The sequence below is a fragment of the Photinus pyralis genome, unplaced genomic scaffold (assembly GCF_008802855.1).
Source record: "Photinus pyralis isolate 1611_PpyrPB1 unplaced genomic scaffold, Ppyr1.3 Ppyr1.4_LG2, whole genome shotgun sequence".
In the NCBI taxonomy this organism is placed as follows: domain Eukaryota; kingdom Metazoa; phylum Arthropoda; class Insecta; order Coleoptera; family Lampyridae; genus Photinus; species Photinus pyralis.
In genome coordinates this window covers 50679722-50702817 of record NW_022170403.1, presented here as the reverse complement: position 1 = coordinate 50702817, position 23096 = coordinate 50679722, and the positions used below count along the sequence as shown (strand labels likewise).

General features: G+C 35.2%; 1 protein-coding gene across 1 annotated transcript; it reads right to left on the bottom strand.

Annotated features, from left to right (window-relative positions):
• Window positions 1–387: 387 nt before the first annotated feature.
• On the bottom strand, window positions 388–8938 carry LOC116163448 (AMME syndrome candidate gene 1 protein-like). The gene is made up of 3 exons (XM_031477363.1): window positions 8635–8938; window positions 8177–8493; window positions 388–3024 (listed from the first exon to the last, which is right to left on the bottom strand). Exons 1-3 carry the CDS (start codon window positions 8844–8846, stop codon window positions 2858–2860), a joined length of 696 nt encoding a protein of 231 aa, XP_031333223.1. The 5' UTR covers window positions 8847–8938; the 3' UTR covers window positions 388–2857.
• Between the last annotated feature and the right edge of the window lie 14158 nt (window positions 8939–23096).

The following is a 23096-nucleotide window of genomic DNA, read 5'->3' as shown; positions in this document are numbered from 1 at the left end:
TCTGGCATGGTTTCGGAAGTAATCGAAATTTTCTGGATTTCTTTACAGCAGGATAATAATTTTTCCGTAATTTGACAATCGGCATATTCTGTATGGTTTCCGAAATCCCTATGGTAGACATCCTTATCTTGTACACAGTGTATAGTAAGAAATAATCTGCTTAAATAACAAAAATATATCATCATGAGCCAAAAAAATTATCTTTTGGGTGGTATTACAGATTTGATGGAGCTTTCTTTATTTCAAGTAGTGGTGGTTAGTTAAACTTTATTTTCCTTCCATATAGTCTCAAGTATACCTACTGCAATTCTATACACAGAGGGATTGCTAGTAGGTAGATGGCCTTAATTTCTGCAACTCTAGCAACACACCAAAGAATACGACAGGTTTTTCAAAAAATGTAATTTATTAACTGGAACCCCACTACAACACACATATTAAAGTCTAACAATTATTCCGTCAAATTAAAAGAATGTTAAATGTTACTCTAACATTAACGGCAATCTGTCTGCTTAATGCAATCCAGCAATAGGCACAATTTGACTTTGGAATCTTATTTTATGCACAATTTAACATTTCTATTGTATTTTTATTCAAAATATCTATACAAGCTGTGGATATGTTAAGATATAAATTCATGCTGGATGTAAGCAGTGACATTGTGGCAAAAGCCTCAAATTCCTGAAGAGATACATTATGAAACTTACGTACCGAAATAAAATCAAAACAATTTTATTTCAGCATATTGTTATGTCACTTACAGTTGAATTTAAACAATAGTTGTTCACACCCCATCACAGCTGCAATTTGGTATAGTCAAATTTGTAATTAAATGATTAACACATTGGAGGAGATATAATAAAGTGGGTGCAACAACGAGATCAAGGAACAAATAATTATGTTCATATAATCAAATGCTTTTTGAGCATCATTATGAATGATTCTAGACTATAGATGACAAAAATGGCAGTGACGATTAAGTTTTTTTTGTACCATCGCATTATAGATGGCGTCATTCGTAATCATTTACTGTTAAGTAATTTTCTAAGAAAAAATGTATTTTAACACTTTTGCTAACGTACAGACTTTCCCAGATGATTAACAAACAAAAACCATATAAGCAGCTACCATAAAGAAGGTCAAGTAAATTGAGCACAAGTGTTAAAATCGATCAACGAAACAATCCTGTAACTAATTACAAATCTTTCAAACTAAATTAGACTACACATACAGACATTTTATTCGTAACACTTGATTACAACTAATTAACGTGGTGCACAAAATATTCTTAAAATAGGCTATTGTTACATACAACTGCTTGGTTTCTTAAGCAGTGCTTAATACAAGCTTATACTTGACCTTTTGTCATTCATTTATTCAATTGGAATATGGATGAAGTAATGATGTATATAATTGGTAATCAAACAGGCTTGCACTAATTATTAATAAGGGCCAAATAAATGCATGTTTCTTTAGTGTTTTCGATTAATGTTATTTTGCGTAGAATGTATCACAAGAAACTGCTTTTGGAAATCACAATTCACTAAATTAATGAACAGGAGAATTTGAAATATTCTAGTAGACTAGCTGACTACATTTCTTTTCCAGGGCCTACATTAAACTTTCACAAGCAGTAATCATACGATATAATAAGCATTTCAATAGATCGAAAAAGCGACGGTATTAGTTGCACAAATTCAAAACACCAAAATTAATAAAGTTCTAATATTGATATGTTCAAAAAATATTGAATTGAATTAGCATTTGCGATCTATTTAATAAACCTTCATTCAATATATCTCCGCTAATAATTGATACCTTTTGCATTAGTGTGAGGAGTCGTTTTAAGCATCAGCAGTTCAATATTTTTGGAAGAAAATTATCAATAAGTGAAAGGTAATAATTCTCAGAGATATACCATACACCAAAAAATTGAACTAAAAAATTAAACACTATCTGTGTTAGTAAGTATCCAATCTTGCGATTATTTAACATACATATGCACGATTCTTGTATACCTATGTACTTGAAAAATTAAACTAAAATTCATACTCCTTACTCTAAGTGAATTTTTACGAGTTTTTAATAAAAAAAATATTCATATCCTACATTAATTTACTGTATGTATATAAAACTAAGTTTCTCTGTACATATTGAATTGATTGTGCTTATTCGTGTAGGGTGTAATTCAAAAATAAAATTCAAGAGGTTGTACTTTTTTCAATGTTTGGATTTGTCAACATACTTGATGTTAAACTTAATCGAATAAAAAAAACAGGATGAATACAAAAAAGATAAAACCTAAACATAATCTTAGATGGAATAAAATTATCTAAACCAAAAAGGTCGTTTGGCATTTATCTAAAGCAGCGCCGAGTGCGATGGTCAGGCACAGATGTGATAGCGAATTCAATAACTGATACTTCATACGTTATATCGTCAAACAGTTCACGTCCTAAGAAATTTGAAAACCTTTGGTGTTAAAAAACGTTAATTGAGGGCACATGATTGGCATGTAATAAAAGTTTTATCAGAATTAAATTTAACTGTTTTTGTGTCACTTTCGCTTTCGAAAAGGTGGTGATTGATAACCATTTCTATCCGATTCTGGCGAGGGTAGCATTACGAAGTCTTGTTGGCCGGATGGTCCAGGGTAATGATCCCACCATACAGAGTTACCAGTAGGCATGGTCGGTAATACGAAAGGCGGTTGCACAAAATTCGGTCCTGAATAGGAGGGAAGAGGTAATGGAGGTTGTACCATAACTACTGTCGGTGATCGATATAGTGGCATCGTATGTGGATAGAGTGGAGTTGTCTGTGGAGGCGTGGGGATGCCACGCCCCCACATTAACTGCTAGCAACGCTGATTGTTCCAATGGTTCATATAGTCTTGGTAACTCACTGTAATTTTTTCACTTTGATAACGAGTCAATTTTATACTACGACGGAGTTCATTGGAAATTACAGCTTTATAACCGCCTTTACGAAGCAAAGAGTCTATTGTCTGAACTTGATCCCAACCTTGCGAAAATAAAAAAAATATATTAGAAGGCATTGTTGCAATGATTTTAATTATAATTTACTTATTTTCTAACATTAATAAAGTTGAACCAAGTTCGAAACTAGATATTGTAAATTTGCAACTATACTTTCAGAGCGCACACTTAATAACTAAATACTTCGATATATTTGATTACTGCTTGCATTGGATGTGATGAAACTCCAACCGTAATAATTAATAATAGACTACAGAATATTATAAATTGGTTATTAAATGAGTATCTGACAAGTAACAATCATGAGAAATGCATTCTTGACCTGAAAAGGAAAAAATCATAAGATCATATCTCAATAGAGATTCGCTAACCTAAAAAAAGTTCCGCAGGCCTAAACTTGATTTGCGCATGTGCGGGGCGAACACATGAATGCATTTCCAACCAATGTTGTTATTCAGTCAATTGTTGCAGTTGGAAAACCCTTAGATTGTTGAGAAATAAATATAAGTAAAGTAAAACATTTGATTTTAAATATTTTGTTGGAAATTTATGTAAAAGTATATAGTGCGTTTGAGATAAGAGGGTCACCTCAATACCTCTTTCATTTGGCGAGATACGAAAATTTGTCAAATGTAACCAGAAGTGATAACGGAAGTTTGAATATGCGATTACATAGATCGTAATGTCACATATAAAATTATATTTCACAAATTTTTCGTATTTCGCCAAATAAAAAAGATATTGAGGTGACCCTCTTTTCTCAAACGCACTGTATACTTGTATATAAATTTACAAGAAAAAATTTTAAATCAAATGTTTTACTTGTATATTCATTTTTCAACAAAACATCCACGGATAATTAGATCTTGTTTTTTCACCTCTCATTCCGTAAAAAATCCAATGTGGCGCCCATAAGAATTAAGAAAACAGTAGTCTCTATATCTAGCGTGTTATGGCCATTCTAATTACAGATTTAGATTCTACAAAAAAAAGGGCCCATAGAAGGTTCTAAGAGGAGCCGCCCACTTCCGACCGTTTAAGCTAGTGAAAATATAAACTAAATTTGACATTTGCTCCCATTTAAACCTACACTGTATCTCAACGTTACCACTCTTATGACACGTGCTGTTAGAAACCACTTGCTGCAATACATATGAATTGCCTATACATACAGGGTGACTTAAATTGAGTAGGATAACATGGCTATCTTTGTTATTATTATAATGTATGTATACCTTATGGCAATAATTCCATTGCCATATCGATGGTGACTATGCGAGACAATACTCGTAAACGAACGAATTTGGTTTCAATCATAATCAGCCATGGTATTATTTCCATAAGAAATACATTGTAAACTTTGAGACAAAAATCTCAAAGTTTCATTCCCAAATGAAATACTAAGTGTTTAGTATCACTGGTTTTATAATTTTTTTCTCTATCGAGTGACGTAAAAATCCAATAATGGGGTCCCTTTAAAATAAGGAAGTTGATGTCAATATCTCGAAAACAGCCATTTTGAAAATTTTGTGTATACACCTTTGTTAGTAAAATATTTGAACTTTTTAAAAATGGCGTTTTTAATTTTTTTCCAATTATCTACGAAACGAATTATTTTTTCCAAAATATCGCCATCGGAATACCCATCAGCATCAAAAGCTACACAACTTTGCTAATTTAACCGAATCTGTAAGTATAATAATAACAAAGATAGTCATGTTATCCTACTCAATTTAAGACACCCTGTATACTAAATAGAGGATCGACGATTAGAACGTGAATGGAGGTTGAGTGGAGTGAAACGCACATATTTAAGATTCACTGTTGAAGGATTCTTAAGGCTACAACCTAAAAATATTCTCAACGATATTGCAATTGTTATACAGGGTGGTTTAATTAAAGTTGCATTTTGTTCAGAACCCCCTTTATATTATTACATATTTCGATTCCTTAATGAATTTTAGTGTGATTGTATGTACAGTGTTACACATGATATTTAAAATGACTCGTTTAGCCGCAATTACTCACATTTTTCAAAAAGTAGATGAAGGGTAAAAATTGAGTATCACAGTTAAGTATCATAAAACTTAGAAGGCAGTGACTCTTGCAGTGTTACTATCATGAAATGTACCAACATACGCCGAACGGTCAAAGTTAAACTTTTTTTGTGCTAAAAGAAATCACTTTGTCAATTTTCAAAAATTTCAATCAAAGATAACTTGATTTTTTTAAATGGTTTTTTTAATGCATCAAAAGTAGGAATTGAATAGCTTTCTCAGGATATATTTACCTTTTACATATTTTTTGTAATTCAACAATCTATCTGTCGTGTAGGTTACACCACTTATTAACGGCTGGACCTATTTTGATCATCTTTGGTTTGTTGGATTCGTCTTCGACCAGAATAGCAGAATAACTATTAAAATATGAAAAAAAACACGAAAAAATATAGAGAAATTAATTAATTATAAAAGTAAATAAGAGCAGTAATGACAACAACCGTCAAATCAAATGTTTCCACTCTTACCAACCATCAAATTAAAAACTATGAAATTGTAAAGTGATGGGTATAGGTTATTCGCGATTTTAACTAACAGTAAATCACGTACCTAGTGTGTACTAATGACCAATAAACGCTTGCCGCTGCAAAATACGCAACATTTCAATAAAAATTAATGTTTGACTGTCTCTTATGCTTATTTAAAACGTTGCATTTTTTTAAATAGAGCCAGCCCCCTGTATATTTCGATTCTTTGGGAAATTTTAGTGTAACTTTATGTATTACACTTGATATCAAAAATGAGTCGTATAGCCGCAATTCGTCAATTTTCAAAAAGTACATGTCTAAAAAGAAAATTGAATATCGCAGTTATCACAAAACTTAGTAGGCCGTGACTCTGCAGTGTTACTAACACGGTCGTATACACAGGTCTGAAAACTGTTGTCTGAGACCAGTCTCTTACGTGTTGTCAAAATCGTAGTCCCTCGCTCAGCTACCAGGTGGAGCATGGATCGAAGTATGTTGTCAGGACACAAAAGTTGTGGGATTTAAAAGTGGTCGCATAAGGTCAATGAAACTATAGTAAAAAAAAAGCACGCGTCAAATTCGAACCCGAGTTCGCGTCTAATACAGACAACATACTTCGATCCATGCGCCACCTGGTAGCTGAGCGAGGGACTACGATTTTGACAAAACGTAAGAGACTGGTCTCAAACAACAGCTTTCAGACCTGTGTATACGACCGTGTTAGCAACACTGCAAAGTCACGGCCTTCTAAGTTTTATGATAACTGCGATATTCAATTTTTTTTTGGACATCTACTTTTTGAAAATTGACGACTTGCGGCTAAACGACTCATTTTAGATATCAAGTGTAATACATAAAGTTACACCAAGGAATCGAAATATACAATAATATACAGGAGGCTCTATTTAAAAAAATGCAACTTTGATGTAAAGTCACCCTGTATAACAATTGCATACAATCACTTGGAAGTTTGATTATAAAAGTCACCGTCTTTATAAATAAAATGACTCCGGTTGAAAAAGGTATGCAGAAGCAGAAGAAAAGTCGGCACCTACAAAATCCAGTAAAGGCTATTACAAAGAATATGAAAAGTTGTTGGTGACGGATAAATCCGCTATCCGCTGGTATTCATTCGAAACTTCATAAAAATTATGCGAATAAAAAATGGAACAGTTTTGGAAGTACGCCCTAAATTACGTGCGTTTGTAAAATCTTCAAACAAGGGATAGGGACAACCCAAAGAAATTTATTGCATTTACAGAAAGCAAGCTAAGATTTTTTATTTTAAGTCCCAGATGACAGTTTCATAGGTACGTCATATACTTTTAAAGCTCAGCATGATTTAATCCCGTTTTTAAATGGCGATTCTGATGTACGTATAATAAAAAATAATTATTAAACATATTACTTCTGCATAAATATAACACTCTTTCCCCTTTGTTTATAATGACAATCTACATATAAATGAAATAGCCTATCGATTATAAATAACAATATTAATATGTCCTCTTGTTTATTAAGACAATTTGGTCGTTTTTTAATTTCAATGGGTGTTCAATTATGCTGTTTGTTTTCCAGTATGTGTGATTTTCTTTTCGTTTGTTCAATGTAGGATTTAGAACATTGAGTACAAGAAATTTCATAAACGCCATGATCTTCATTTTGAACTTCCTCTTTGGGTTTCTTAGTAATTGGTGTAGAAGAACTGATGTTTAAAAATGAGCCAGAAAAGAGATCTAGGAAAGTTTCAAGCTGTAACATTAGTGATGCCTTTTACGCATGGAAGAATTAAGGGAGTTTTCTTTCAGTTTTCTAAATTCTTCGGGTTACTTGAATTTTCTTAAGTTTTATCTTACTTTATTGACATTTTTAGAGGAGCATCTATTTTGGATCAAAAATTAAAATTATTATGTGTGTTGCTAATGAAATGTCCAATTTATTATTATTATTTTGCACTTAGGTCTTGTCACTTTTTATTATAGTCTTTACTACTGTTAAATACTTTTAAATGTCATCTTTTTTTGTCCAGATATTTTCACCAACACAAATCTACAATATTATATTCGGTTTTTAAGCTGAAACCATTTTACTTTCGCGTGATAAATCTTCGCTAATTTACAATGCGGTATAAACTGCAATTATGCACCTTAAGGTATTTAACTCTCTCTCTTCTATTTCGTATCTGTGCACAAAAAATCAATTTAGACCATAACAAACATGTTATAATGTTTATTACAAAAAAAAATGTTTTCTTGCTCTGCTTTTGTCCAATAGTGTATATTCATTATGTCTTCATGTCCATCTCTCTTGTAATGGACAACTGTATTTATTGACATTACTTGATTACCTTTGCACATTTCAGGTATTACTTTTACATTACCTTTACCAGTATTGTAATGGCATTATTTCGAAATAAAGCCCATTACTTTGAAATAAGGCACAATAAATGTAAAGATTTATAGTAAACGGTTTCCCCAACAACTCGAGTCAAATTTACAGACAAAGGAACACATGTGATCTAGCGACTAGCAGGTAACCTTGGCAGTTTTTCAAATATTCTCTCATACCTCGGACAATTATATTAAAATAAATCACCAAAATATATGCCAAAGAACAAATTTTATTGAAACGCGAAAAATTATACAATTACCTTGCTCTGTAGCAACCTCAGGTAAATATGTGGCAGTTCGTTTGTTACCCTTCTCATTAACAAATTCGATACGTATTCCATGGACACCCACTTCCCAATCAAGATAATCGTTACCATCTTCAAAGTGCCTAAGTATCGATACCGAGACACTTAACTTGGTGAATTCATCTCGTGTGATTGGGTTGAAACGAGAATCCTTAAAAGCACTTGTAATTGCATACTCCCGCAGGCCCGATTGCAGATTCATCGCGTTAAATGTTCCTATACATCCTCGTAATCGTTTATCTTTGCCAATTTTCCAAGTGACAAATAAAGGACTACAACAAAAGGTATATTAAAACAAGGTCATATACACAGTATGATTGCTAAACAAAGAAGTTGAATGACCTTTAAATTTTCAAAGAAAGTCTGCTTAAATTTGTTAAAAATCAACTTAAATGGTAGATCCTTTTACTTACTAGGCCTCATTACTGAAAGAAGGTGTCTTTGGTGGGTCGAGGTTATAAAGATGACAGTATAACACATCAAAACAAAAGAAACACATTTCTGGTAAAGCAACCATGCCGTTCAAAGATCCGTTTGTAGTTATCGAAGTACCATTACATGACGGTACGCTAATTGTGGAATTATTTAATTTCTGTTTCTTTGACCCACAACAACCAGCAGCCATCTCACCAACTTTCCAAACGGACAGCTGACTGAACTCACCGAACTACGCTAATGAAAGAAAAAAGGAGCGAAGGTACAGTCTATCGCATTGGTCATTCATAACAACAGAGAAAGAGAAATCAGTCAAGTAATTTGTTTGCTTTACAATAAATCTTGTAGAGGGCGCGTTGTTTGATATTCAAAACACGTACGAGGTGTATACAATTATTACTTTTGATAAGCGCCTAATGACATCATCATCAAGCATTTAGCATTCTAGATTTTGATTTTTCGATAGACCATGAATTCTAGTAACCGTAATTGGCGCAGTACAATGGTCTGGATTAATTTCATAATTTTATTATTCGTGACTGCGATACACTTTTTCGAAATCTACGAATTCTTCGTTAAATGGGATATAGTTCCTAAAATGAATGAATTTCAATAACGGATTAGCGCTCTGAGGTTATATATCGTTGTCGTTCTAACACCTAACTTTTCTGCTAAGACGTATGTGGGTTTTTGTTTCACCGATCTCGCGGTGAACTAAATGGTGGGTAGAGTAGGCAGTAGGCAATAGATTTTGGTTTCACACAATAGACGCCAAGAGGAACATCATTAGATCGACTCCGCTTATTTTCGTCATAATTGAACTATTTGTTTAACAAAATTACGTGGTACCCTTTCCGCTCAAATTGATTTCAATAGGTACGCCACGCAGCACTTCGCTCAAGTGACTGTTTAAAGCCTATGCCGCGCCGCGCGTATGTGCGCGACGGCCTTTAGTGTGAGAGTACCTAGCTGTCAGATGAATGAAATTCCCGAATGAAGAAGTTCCGGTTGACTGGTTCAATGTAAATAAACCCCTAAAGAGCATCTAAAAAACCGACAGAGCACGTCGGTATATCTACTGTGCAAACTTTCAACCAAATAGGTCCAAGTGTTTGGCAGGGACACAGAAGTGTGACCCCACGGGGTCTTTGGATTTGACCCATTTTCAATAGGCTTATTACATTTGGCCTATAGATTAACTGTGCAAAGTTTGAACCATATCGGTCCAAGCGTTTGACAGTTATCGTGTTCACGGACGGACAGACGGACACCATTGACTCCCCTATAAAGCTTGCATCGCTTTGCCTGCCGCTTAATAAAGAAGTTCCGCTTACTGGTTGATCTTTGGAGGGACATTTTAATCGGTACGACGCTGATATTTTAAATTGTCGCTCTGTTGTATGATTGGTTGCGTATTCGCCGGCAATACAACATAACAAATCTACAATTCTAAATTTAGATTTTACATACTTAAAGGGCCCCTTCACGTGCATTCCCGGAACGACGCTCCGTAAGTTTTGGAGTGACGTCAATCCAAAACTGTGCGTGTAGTTCATCCTCGCGCCATGAATGATACGCGCCTGGCGTGGAACGATGGAATCAAACATGTTTGAATTCCTGGCGTGGCGCGAGACCCTTTGCGCGCCAAATGCGAGCGTGTAGTTTCGTTTCGCGCCGCTAGAAGAGGATGCGCTGTTAAACATTGGAGAGGAAAAAGGATAGACTACATTAGCAAAACTCCTGTAGGTTTGTTTGTGTGTGCTGTGCGGTGTGACATGTGGTAATCCACTGGATTGGTATTATTAATTTCTTGTAATAAAATCAAATTGCCAAATTTCTGTCTCTTCAAATACTATGTCTTGAAGTTGAACTTCTTCCTCCTCTTCTTGGGCTCTTCATTTACGTCATCCATCATATATTTGTGAAGAATTACAGCTGCAATTTGCCATTTTTTTTACCAAACTCATCTTGTTGTCGACAGTACCACACTGGAATGAATGAAATGGCGCGAATGTGTAGTTTATTCACTGCACAACGCGCCAGAAGTTGGCACACCACGCTTTGTTCCAAAACCGATGGCGCGTCGTTCCCGGAATGCACGTGAAGGGGCCCCATTACACTATGGTATTACTTATTCTTCGCGAATCTACTAACTCAGATCCTATATTTTATATTCAAAGCCCAGATCAAAATTATACATTGTTAGATGGAAGTTCTAATTTGTAAAGAAGTACAACAGCATAATAGACCGGTTCACATTTATAAACAATTATCAAAGTCCCCGCGTATCATCGAAGGGACTTCAGCGCATTTTTGTGTGGCAGATCGGCATTCTATTAGCCAGTTTTGACTCCACAATCCATAAGATCTGGTCGAAGGCTACATTTCCTTTATCGGTACCGGCTTCCAAAGTCCCGTGTTTCGCGTTGATTCCACCTTCTGATGTAAGATCTCGTCGGGGCTTCTTACTCCATTCCCTTTGACAGTACCCTCCTCTGATATCCTGTTTACCCGAAATTCGGGTTTGAACGTTTGACTCCACCATCAGTAAGATCTTGTCGGCTCTAAGAAACTTTTAGGCGCCCAAAGTCGGTCACCCCTCGAAGAAGCGCGCCTTGCAAAAGGAGGTTGAATTTCGCACCTAGGAAAAAAAACAAAATTCCGCCACGCACGCAGAGGTTGTGGGCGTTTACAAGATTTTTTCTATTTCGGTGTCACAATGATGATTTTGTACAACTGTTTTCGGCCGAAAACAGTTGTACAAAGACAGTGATTATAGTCGTTTTTTTTTTGGTAACTCATCTCTTAAGTTGGCAGTTACTAGTTAGTACAAGTAGGTACTTCGTTGGGTACTTCCATGTTTGAACTTCAAAATGTCAGTCTTACTACGCTGCCAACCTAAAACTTAACGGCATAAAAAGTGTTCCCAACATAAAACATGTTAGTTCTAATGTTCCCTATAGTTTCTGATAATGATTTTTTAAATTAAATTAAACCACCGAAATAGAAAAAATAGTATGAAAAACGCGTGTTACAATGCTTTATTGTAATACTCCTATCTTGTGGACACTCGTGGCTCCGCTTCGCTACGCCACTCGTGCCACAAGATAGTCGTATTACAAGGTCGCATTGTAACACTTGTCTTTCAATATACTATTTCATTATCAATTTGAAAACCAAAACTGTAGAAGATAGGAAAAAATATCTCCAGATTATAGTATAACACGATCAGGAATTTATTTATTTATTTATTCAAAAAACTTTGCAGAACAACAGGCAATGCCCAATAACTGTTCTGCAGACCAATTTGTAGTTTACAGAAAAGATAATAATAACAATAATAAAAATAAAATAAAATTAAAATAAAATAAAATTCACCTACGCTAACTTACTGATTTGTAATATTATGTTGACAATTTCTAGATGTTATTTAAATGTTGTTTCAATTGTGATAAGGGCACACCAAATAGCCGCAGCTCAGGAGTTAGATCGTTGCATAATCTCATCATGCGATTAACAGCAGGAGAGTTACGGAAAGTATTAGATCTGCATATGGGAACTTTAAATAGAATTGATTTTGGCCTAGTTCTATGATCTGAAGTATAAAAATTAATTAATGACAACAAATATGGAGACTCTATTTGCCCGTTAACCAATTTATAAAGAAATATTATTGCCGAATTTCGTCGACGAACTTCTAAATCACAACGTAGTGATGAAAGCGAGGATATACTGACGTGATTCTGTAGCGTAAGCAGCGAATATAGTATATTCATATATTGAAAGACAAGTGTTACAATGCGACCTATTGTAATAAGACTATCTTGTGGTACGAGTGGCGACGCGAAGCGTAGCCACGAGTGTCCGCAAGATAGGAGTATTACAATAAAGCATTGTAACACGCGTTTTTCATACTATTTTTTCTATTTCGGTGCTTTAATTTAATTAAAAAGATCATTATCAGAAACTATAGGGAACATTAGAACATGTTTTATGTTGGGAACACTTTTTATGCCGTTAAGTTTTGGGTTGGCAGCGTAGTAAGGGTGACATTTTGAAGTTCAAACATGGAAGTACCCAACGAAGTACCTACTTGTACTAACTAGTAACTGCCAACTTAAGAGATGAGTTACCAAAAAACGACTATAATCACTGTCTTTGTACAACTGTTTTCGGCCGAAAGCAGTTGTACAAAATCATCATTGTGACACCGAAATAGAAAAAATTTATTTTGTATTCGTTCTATAGCATGACTATATTTCTGTGTATGCGGTGACCAGATGATAGATGCGGAGGTATAAACAGGGAATTGTACAGAATTTTATAGGAATTTAACGATTTAAAATTTGATGTGGATCTAAGAATGAAGCCCAAGGTGCCGTGTGCCTTTTTGATAAGATCGTTTATATGCACAGTAAAGTTTAACCTGTTATCGAAAATCACTCCCAGGTCTTTTTGACAACTGACACTCGCCAGACGCTCCCCATGCAACTTATAAGAAAAATTATAGTCCGTCTTCTTCCTTGAGAACCTTATGATTTTACACTTGTTTAAGGACAAATCGTTAATTTTTACCCAATTTGCTACTGCATTTAAATCTGATTGTAACTGTAGACAGTCGCCTACATTAGTAATTTTACGACTGATCTTAACGTCATCTGCGAATAGCAAGGGAGTACTAGAATCCACAAAGTCTGGTAAGTCGTTAACGAACAAGAGAAACAGGAGAGGACCCAAAAGGAATGGCACCCCGATGTCGCCGACCCCACTGTATATATAGCCCCGTCCCTAAAGTTGATAAATTATACACGGCCTCGGTAGGTGGGTATATGGTACTTTAATAAAGAGAGTCTTTGTTCCTGACCATGATGTTCAGAGGAAATGGCCAAAGGGAGTAACGAATACCTTCCGTTCTTTTCCGCTTTCACAGAAAGTGATGTCACGTCATTGCTGGCGTCAATTTCCAAGCTTATCTTTATTTTTATTTTTAAGTGGGCGGGGTTTCAGCCAAGGCTACTCTATCAACCCAACCCACTACACATTTACAAATCTCTCGAACCTGGATTCGAACCAGGGACCCTTGCTACCGCAGTCGAGTTTCACCTCCACTGCGCCAGACGACATTTAAAGTCTTTCAAAATCACTATTCCTTAATTGCTGTTCACGCTGGGTACCATATCCCTCAGCGAACAGCTATATCTTCTGCAGAAGTGTTCGTCACAAAACTGTACAAGATTGGTATCATAACTCTTCGATATCGCCTTATTTAGGCGGAGTCTTTCCTCCTCCTGTTAAGTTTTTTGAAATTTTCCAATGTTCTGCGCAATTTTTTAGTTTTTCTTTCCGTAAGAACCTTCTACAGAACATTGGAAAGATTAATTAAATCGGTAAAGTCGTTCTGAAGTTATTGCACGGCCACGGGTAATAGGGGTTCATTTTTAGGGCATTTCCACAAAAATAAAAAAAATGCGCTATTGTGGCCATTTAGTCCGTCCGTCTGTTCGTCCGTCCGCCCGCTCGTTCTTTGAGACGCTACTAGTTCTTTATCTTAAGAGCTATTGTTCTACTTTTCTCGTTATATTTGGTTCGTTATGGTGTCGAGGCGTGCTCCAAGAAAGGAATTTTTTCTGCGTTTATTGCTAAAAAAGTGATTGTAAAAAACCAAAAAACCATTTTTTACATGTTCCATAATTGTACACTTTTGCCGTTTATTAACGATCCTAGAGATCATTTATAATTTTGTATTTCTGTCTGTTGGTCTGTCCGTCTGTTCCGTTCTCTGTCTGTCTGTCCCAGCTATCTGCCCGTGCGAACGATAACTTTGTTTAGAAATGCCCGATCACTTTGCCCTTTTCGCATCTCGGCCATTTATCAACCGAATTGAAAACTTTTTTATTTATAAAAGTATTTAAATGAAATTTGATACATAGGTTCTTGGAATAAAGGAAAACCAAACGCCAGTTTCCAAATTTGGTTTTGCGCATGCGCAGTACTAGGTAATTTTTTATGTATGGAAGCATTTAAATGAAATTTGATACATAGCCACTTGGAACAAAGGAAAATCTAACGTTAGTTTTAAAATTTAGGTTTGCTCATGCACAGTGCCAACTTTCTTATTTATGAAAGCATTGAAACGAAATTGTTCTTACAAACTGAAATTGAAGTTGCATCTTATGGGAAATGAATGCAAGTGGAAAGGCGCTTTTTGTAAATCGTTTACGATTACTTTTTAGCGCAAAGTACTAGATGTTTATGAACGTGATAAATGATAATTGTGCTGCTAAAAAGTTAAGGAAGTCTCATTATGAGGAGTTAGATCGACGTTTGACCAGAACAGTCAAGTGGTTTGGGAAGCATGATACAAAATAAAAATTATAGGTAATACTAATAAGTGTAATTAAAATTTAATTTGCAAACAGGTCGAGATCAGAAACTCATTTTATTCTTTAAGCACAATATGTGCAAAATTTGACATTAAAGTATGCTACTTTTTGCGTCATGATGTACTGTGATATCACATCGTTAAAAATTCACATTATCGAAATTTAAATGTTACAATTCGGTACATCTGGCGCAATATATACACACAAACTGAATGCAGACCTAATGGTTCCGCGTTTATGACCTTATTTGAATAAAATTTTTGTTTTAATAGTAATAGAAATAGGTACCACTGTGTCTATCCTTTGAATATTATATTCAAAGGTCTACTTTAGTCGTGCCTAAAACAACTTTTTGCTTTTTTGTATTTAGCGTAGGTATATGATAATTGGATAAGTAACATGTTAGAGGTGTGTATATTTTTTCAAACATAAGTATCGGAATTTTAGCTAAAGCTTGGGAAGAGGTAAAAACGATTGAATTACCAAAAACATGCCGATATACCACTCTCAATTTAAACTCCATTGCGCTTAACCAATTTCATGGCGTAATCGTGGCCTAGAATGACCAGACGTTGTTTACAGTGAACATACCAATCTCCATGAAGAGGCATACCATCATATTATACTTTGTGCCAACATCTTATTATACCTCCTTTAGTCGCAGCATTTAACCTAAGAGTGACAAATAATTCCATTATACCGGATGTTACATTTAAGTATGTATAGGTAAAAAAAATGTGGGTATAGTAGATGGGATCAAAACAAGCACTTTTTCCAAATAAACCGAGGATCCAACGTGTTTCGTTTGGGAGCCACCACCAAAAAAGTGGTGAAATTTGCATTTCTTCTTTAATTTTTTTCTCAGCAACCATAGGAGTTAGAAAGACTGATGGCACGTCTTTGAATAGGTGTTCGGGTACCTTTCGGATTTTTTAAAATTCTTATTACGGAAATTCTGATTTCGACGAAATTTATTATCTGGGGGTTTTTGCACATGAAAATCACGAAACTGAAATTAGTTTTTGAAAATTTGAAAAAAAAATTCCACTGCAATTCTTCGCAGAACAACGAAAATAGAGAAAATCTACGAAATTCGTTATGATGTAGGTACGTAGTTTCAGAAAAATAACTATTTCGCTCCTCGGGTTTGAAACGTAGGTATCTTTCTTATCTCACAGAGAGTTAACGGTAAGGGTATAGACTGTAAAATCCATAGCTGATGGAAAATACTGCGGTAAATTTGAACTCCTCTTTTGGCCTTAATTGTTTCCACTAATCGCACTTATCTTTTTTTGTGTTGGTCAATCCTACCCACTAATTTTAAATCTTTTTTCACCGTTTTTAAAACATGCAAATCGTCGCGATTGGAGACTTCAATTCGTTCCTCACCAGAGGATTTGTAAAGGACTAGCATGGTAACGAGTTGTGTTGAAAATGTACTTAATAACTTATGCAATAGAAAATCAGTGCATTTTTATTATGTGCTTTAATTACCAACGCGCTGCTAAATAAATTAAATTCCCGTGATTATGGATAATTAGAACAACTGAAGAGTGTTCCTAATTTAAGTGCTGGTAGATTTATATATACGTTTTGTTACTTCATCGATCTATATATAAACAACAAGTGTTTGACTTTATTAATGTTTAACACATTTAATATGTAGCAATTAATACAAATTTAAACTTATCAATATAAAAAATTGCAACAAAACGTTACGGATATCATATTACTATGGCGCTTACACTTAATACTTTAACGGTCGTAAAAAAATTAGTGTAAAAAAGAATTGTGTAAAGATTTCTTGTTTAATTTGGCATTCAATTTTTTGACTCATATATGGACTCGGAAATATAGCATGTGGTCTAGATGATGTAATATTTAGATGAGATTCCCAGCTTAAGCTTAATATTATTAAAACAGTATTAGGTCAAAGACATTGATATTAATACACTTTATTTCAAAAATTGCATCTGCTAATATTTCTTTTAAACAAAACTCATTTAAATATTTACGGAATAGAACTGAATGAAAAATGCAATGCATTTGGCTAATTACTGTGTATAGTTAGGCTTTAGAATTCAATAATCAGTTGGTAACTCAATTAATGGTTCATGTGAAATCACTATTCACAAATAAACGAACGCATGAGATAATGTTTACAATAAATTATTTTTTTTCCTATCATATGGTCTTAGATTTTCTATAATAGGCACCAATAACTCATCTCGTTTAATTTTGGCACATCAAGAAACAGATAAAAGCATAGCAACCCATGGCTATATTAGGAGTAATAACATATTTGGGTATATGGCAGACTTTTTGAGACTTTTCTGTTTGATATCGGTGTACTAACTCACCGTACAGTTTTCTGTATACCTACCTATTCATTTGTAGGCTTGTAGGGAGCAAATGATCGAAACCAAATGCCGTAAGTTAAGATTTAATATTGAAGGAAAAGCACAGACGGTCAATTTCCAGTAAATTAACAAAAAATACTTCAGGTGAAATGTATGTATCGAAGGTGGATCTAAGTTAAACCTTTGAACATGTCATTTCCATTTCCGTGGTGGACTGGTCACCTCATTAAACAAGTACAAGTTGTGCACAACTCTTGTGCAAATAAAGCGCATTTTTTTAACCGGAATAGCTTTTGTTTTGACATCACCAATAGATATATTTCTTGCAGACGTCACAATCGCCCTTTGTGAGTAGGTACCCTCTTCCGACAATCCGTTCTTGAGGTATACGGGAATATACCCGATCACGACAAGAGGTCGAGGAGGAGGGCTATGGTATGCTTTCATTAGAGTACCATGAAGGATAAAATTAGTTCCACCCCCCCTTCCCCTCTACCCCGTACTATGATAAGAAGACAGAAAGAAGGGCAGTAGTTGGTAGAAAACGGTTCCTTTCGGAAATTCTCAAAGGAAGTAGTAACGAATATCCTGGTCTTTGAAGCTGCCACAGGAAGTGATGTCACGTCACTGCTGTCGTCTATTTCCAAGTTTGCATGCATTTCAAGTGTTTCGAAAGCACTCTTCTTTGTTGTCCACGGTGGGCACCATACCGCTAGTGAGAAGCTATGTCTTCATATGGTTTAGTTCAGGAGGGTTAAAGTTGTAAGAAAAATGTAATTGAGAAGTAAGATCATTCTGTATCTGTAGCAGACACGACAATTTGCGTCAAATGATGCCTCTTCAAGATGATGCAACAAGAGCTCAATCAGATTTGTTTTGTTTTTTTTTCAAAAGAAAGGAAGTTCTTCCAAATCTGCGATAATGGAACTTCGCGGTTATCTATCACACGACGCACAGGAACACAATGCATGTAAAAATAATTTAATAATTACGCGATGTGAAGTAATTTAAATCAGTAGCCATAACACTATGAAAAATTTAAAACAGGATTCCACTTTTACGCTTTTGACGTTAAAAAAACTATGAAATCATTGTTTAAACATTTATCCACTATTATTATCGTGCCATGCGTAAGAAATAACATTATAATCAGTTTTCAGATCTAAAAAATCCTTCGCAAGAGTGAAAATATTGATATTTTCGGAAATTGGTCGCCATGTTGGATTCTGAGCTTCCGGTACAGATTTCGAGGTGCCAACATCGATATACGTGTTCAGCAGGTCCAAATTAGTAAAAAATCGCCTATTTGGCCAAATGTTCGATTGATGTATTGTTCCATCGTTCTTTAAACGTGTTGTATGATGAGGATTGGGAATTAAAGAAAATCTTTTTTAAACACGTTTTTTATTACTATTGCGGCTATCGATTTCGACCTTATCAGGTCATCTTCAGGCCGAGCGTCATTTGGTGAAGCTTCACTTATACACAACCTCACTTTTATTACACTTAATTTTTCATTCCTAACAACTAATATAATATATAACATCGTCAAAATATTACATGCATCATCACTTCACCAAATGACGCTCGGCCTGAAGATGACCTGATAAGGTCGAAATCGATAGCCGCAATAGTAATAAAAAACGTGTTTAAAAAAAAAGATTTTCTTTAATTCCCAATCCTGGCCAAATGTTGTCTGAAATGCCCCTAGAACTTTTAAAGCTCTGTTTTTTTATAAAAGTGAACCAGTCTAGTAGATACCAGAGGTCTAATGGAATTGTGCATTCGTTAGTCAGATATGGCTTGATCCAACGACCCCACTTGGTCCGTGTATCCCAAGCCAAATCAAAAGATGCTAATCCCTTCAACTTCCTGTAAGCTTGCAAAAACAAATACAATTTTTTAAAATTTTTTTTGTATTGATTAAATTCCATAAGCAATCAGAATAGTATTACATTCTATGAGCTTATTGTGTGTTATTATCAGGCGTGAGTAGAGGGACTCCCAGTGGAGTCAGTCCGCTATTGATCTACGAGATCTTTTGGCCATTTCTTCTTAAGGCGTCTGGGCGGAAGATCTTCTGCGAGAGGTGTCACGAGCTCGTTGGGGTGAAGTTCCAATGTTGTTCGATGCTTCGCAGCATATTATAGAATGGCCCGTATGAATAAAAATAAGCAAATGCAATACTTGCAAAATTCAAACTAAATACTCGTAACTGCCACTTCATACTTGAGACCTTTAATTAGAACACAATAAGAGATAATATTATTTTAAACCCCCCCTCTCAAGCCCCGTCGTTCACTGATCTCGAAAAAGAGTCACACGGAAAAGTTATAGTTTGTACAAACCAATTTATTTCGATGAGACCTTTCATTAGACTACCATGAAGGGTAGAACATGTGTTTACCCCCTCCCCCTTCTCCACTTAAAGTTTAACTTGGCACCACTAAAAGCTTGCATATGCAAAATCTGAGACCAATTGGTTGTCGTATGTAAAAGCTATGCACGTTTTACTTTCAAAAACAGCATGTCAGGAAATAATTCGTGGAGGGGGAGCCCTTTTAGACAGCGAAATTTAATGGCCATCTGGCACACCTTCAAGGTATAGGCTACCTACTGCAAAAAATTCCAGGACTCTAGGACCATTCCCCTAGAAGTAATTCAAAACGGCAGAAGTGGGTCCGGACGGACGGACAAAACGCAAACAATAGCACATTTTTTTAATTCTTAAAAATGCGCTAAAAATTGCACTTGCATATAAGGTCTCAATGCCCGCGTCCCAATGTCTGCCTCCTAGTGTCTGCGTCCCAATGTCCGCGTCCCAATGCCCGCATCCCAATATCTGCGTCCTAATGTCTGCGGCCTACTTCCTTTGCGGTCTATTGTCTTGCGGGCTAATGACGGTGTCCTATTGTCTGACTTCTAATGCCTGGGGGCTAATGCCCGGACACTTAATACAGAACACAGAAATTGTCACATACGGTAGGTAACTTTGTTGTTACCTATATCTGTTAGATATGATTTTTCTACACATGTATGTATTCTTTTTCAAGTTGTTTACTTGCAGATAATAAATACGAAATTACCATAAAAAATAACTATATTGACCATGATAAGAAATATATTCAAGTTACACTTGACATTTTTCTCTATTTAGGTACCTACAACGTTTACTATGAATGAGTCCCTAATTATTTGCCACCAATACTAATTAATATTGTCACCCTACTTTTTAGCGCATTTTCCAACTTATGTTGGAAGGCGTTATTATGGCCACTTCATCCGTCCGTCCATCCGCCCGAGGCCTTAACTACTCCTACAGTTTTCAAGATATCTAGTTCGTTGTTTTTGCATTAGGTAGCTTATGGCTCTAGCACCTCAGCTAAGAAAAATCTGAACGATTAAAGGCGCGTGCGCAAACTGCACAATGTCAACTTTCTTATTTACTTATAGAGATATTTTTTCAAAATTTTAACAAAAGGTTCTTCTAGTAAAGACATACATATAGCATATTGTCAAAATCAGAAGTGCGCATGCGGAATGTCAACTGTCTTATTTATGGAGATATTTTTTTGAAATTTTGACCACAAATGCTTCTAATAAACACAAGCATATTGTAAAAATCAAATGTGCCCATGCGCAAACAGCAATGCCAACTTTCTCATTTGTAGATATTTTTTTAACCAAAGATTCTTCTGGTACATACCTACATATCGCATATTTTACACTTCAGGTGTGCGCATGCGTAGATTGCGCACTGCTAAGCTTTTTATTTATAAGAATATTTATACCACTTATTTTCCTTATAAACATAAATAGATCGTTACATGACCTTTTGGAAAGTACCTACTGATCAATTCATGGAAAATGTGCTATAATTCCTCGTCTTAAGGCGAAAATATTTTTTTCATTTTTTTTGATATGGTGAAAAACGTTCGCTCATAAATTTTAAGTAAGACGTTCGACCCCTTCTGGTTTGTTCACGGCGAAATTATCTATAGTTAACGTTTACAATAATAATTTTCCGCGTATGTTCAACGACACATCACATTAAATTTTTCTTTGATCGATAATGTAATTTCCACGGCGTAACACGTTTGCCCCGTTTAAATTTAACTTGAGAACTTTAATTCGCTTCCGGTCTTTTTCACTTTTTTAACCTTAAATTTTGCGGGAAACTAGCGTGAAGTTCAACGCTCAAAAATAAGATGTCCGAATAAAATTTAAATCCAAAAGTATATATTTTATGATTTTCTCGTATTTCGAACCTGAACTAGAGATCCCAAAAATAAATGCCCAACAAATCTATTCTCCCTATGGGTTCCTTCTCATGGTTTTAGTTTATTATACACTCACAAAATGGCCCAAGCAATTAAATCAGCCATTCTTAATCACAAATTAATCTGATTGGTTTGGTTTTTGTTGTTGGTCGCTTTAGGTTTTAAAGATGTTTTGTCAAATTTATAAAATTGTGGGTGTCGGAGATGTTATACGTGTACCGCTTGCTAATGAAAGAGAACAGGATCGAGAAATAAAGCGCAAAGACCAAAAAGCAGATAATAGTCGAAATACCACAGATCGCACAGACCTCAAAAGTTTCGTTCCATTTTGCGAAAAACTGAACACGTGACGAAAAAACGGGATTTATATTGTTTACACGGTCACGCTTTTAACAAAGGTTGCGTTCAGGGGGTCGTTTCGTATTTCTATTCGGCGAGGTATTTAGGTAAAAATCTGCTGGGAGAACGGAATCTTACTAAAATTTTCGAATAGACTCTATGCCGATCGAGCGCAACTTTTCTCGATCGCGTATTAATTTTCTATCCCAACCCTCGTTGCATATTGTGAACGCGAAAGATTTAATAGATCGCGTAAAACTTTATTATTAAAAAGTTCAAACCGAAAGCCGTATAACCGCCGTGTGTGGGAGAATGGTTGTCCTCTCAATCGGAAATAGTGCCGCCATTTTTTAAAAGTTTAACGAACGTGGGTACCCACTAAATTCGCTACGAGCTGCTAGCAGAAGTACTTAGATGAATAATACGTGGCTGGTTTATGCAGAAAGAGCATTGCGTCAAAGAGACGGACAGCTGCTGTAATTTTAAATTCTGTATTAAAACTGTAAGGTATAAGTGAAGGTAATCACACTGTATATATTGCAACCTAATTTCGGTAGGTAATATTAAGTACTATTATATTGGGTAAGAATGCTGACAGAATGATTGCGTCCTAGGAAAGTATGTGTGTAAAGAGTAGGTTAGATAGTTTAAAATTAAGTTAGACGTAAGGAGAAGATGTTCAACCTGCGACCAGGCAGCATGTAAAATACTGTTATTAATTAAATATATGGAAAGTCGAGGCACGAACATTACAAAACAGAAGCGAGCCTTTGTTTCAATTCGGTGCATATTTGAGTTAAGGTGTTAAAGATTAAGCAAATTGTTACTACGAAAGCGTTTAGGGTTCAAGGAGCAAAACATTCCATTGCGCCAGATTTGTAGCAGCATGTTATGTTAAAAACACATTTATTAATCTATTAATCAAAGTTGTGCATTCTTAATTTGTTTATATAAAGTGCAACAAATTTACGAAGAAAACGGCTACCGGTAACAAGGTTAATGACAACTCATTCAAGCTTCCGTCTCCTGTTAAAGAAAGGGTTCATTTTTGACATTTATAAATTGCGGAAGTAGGTCT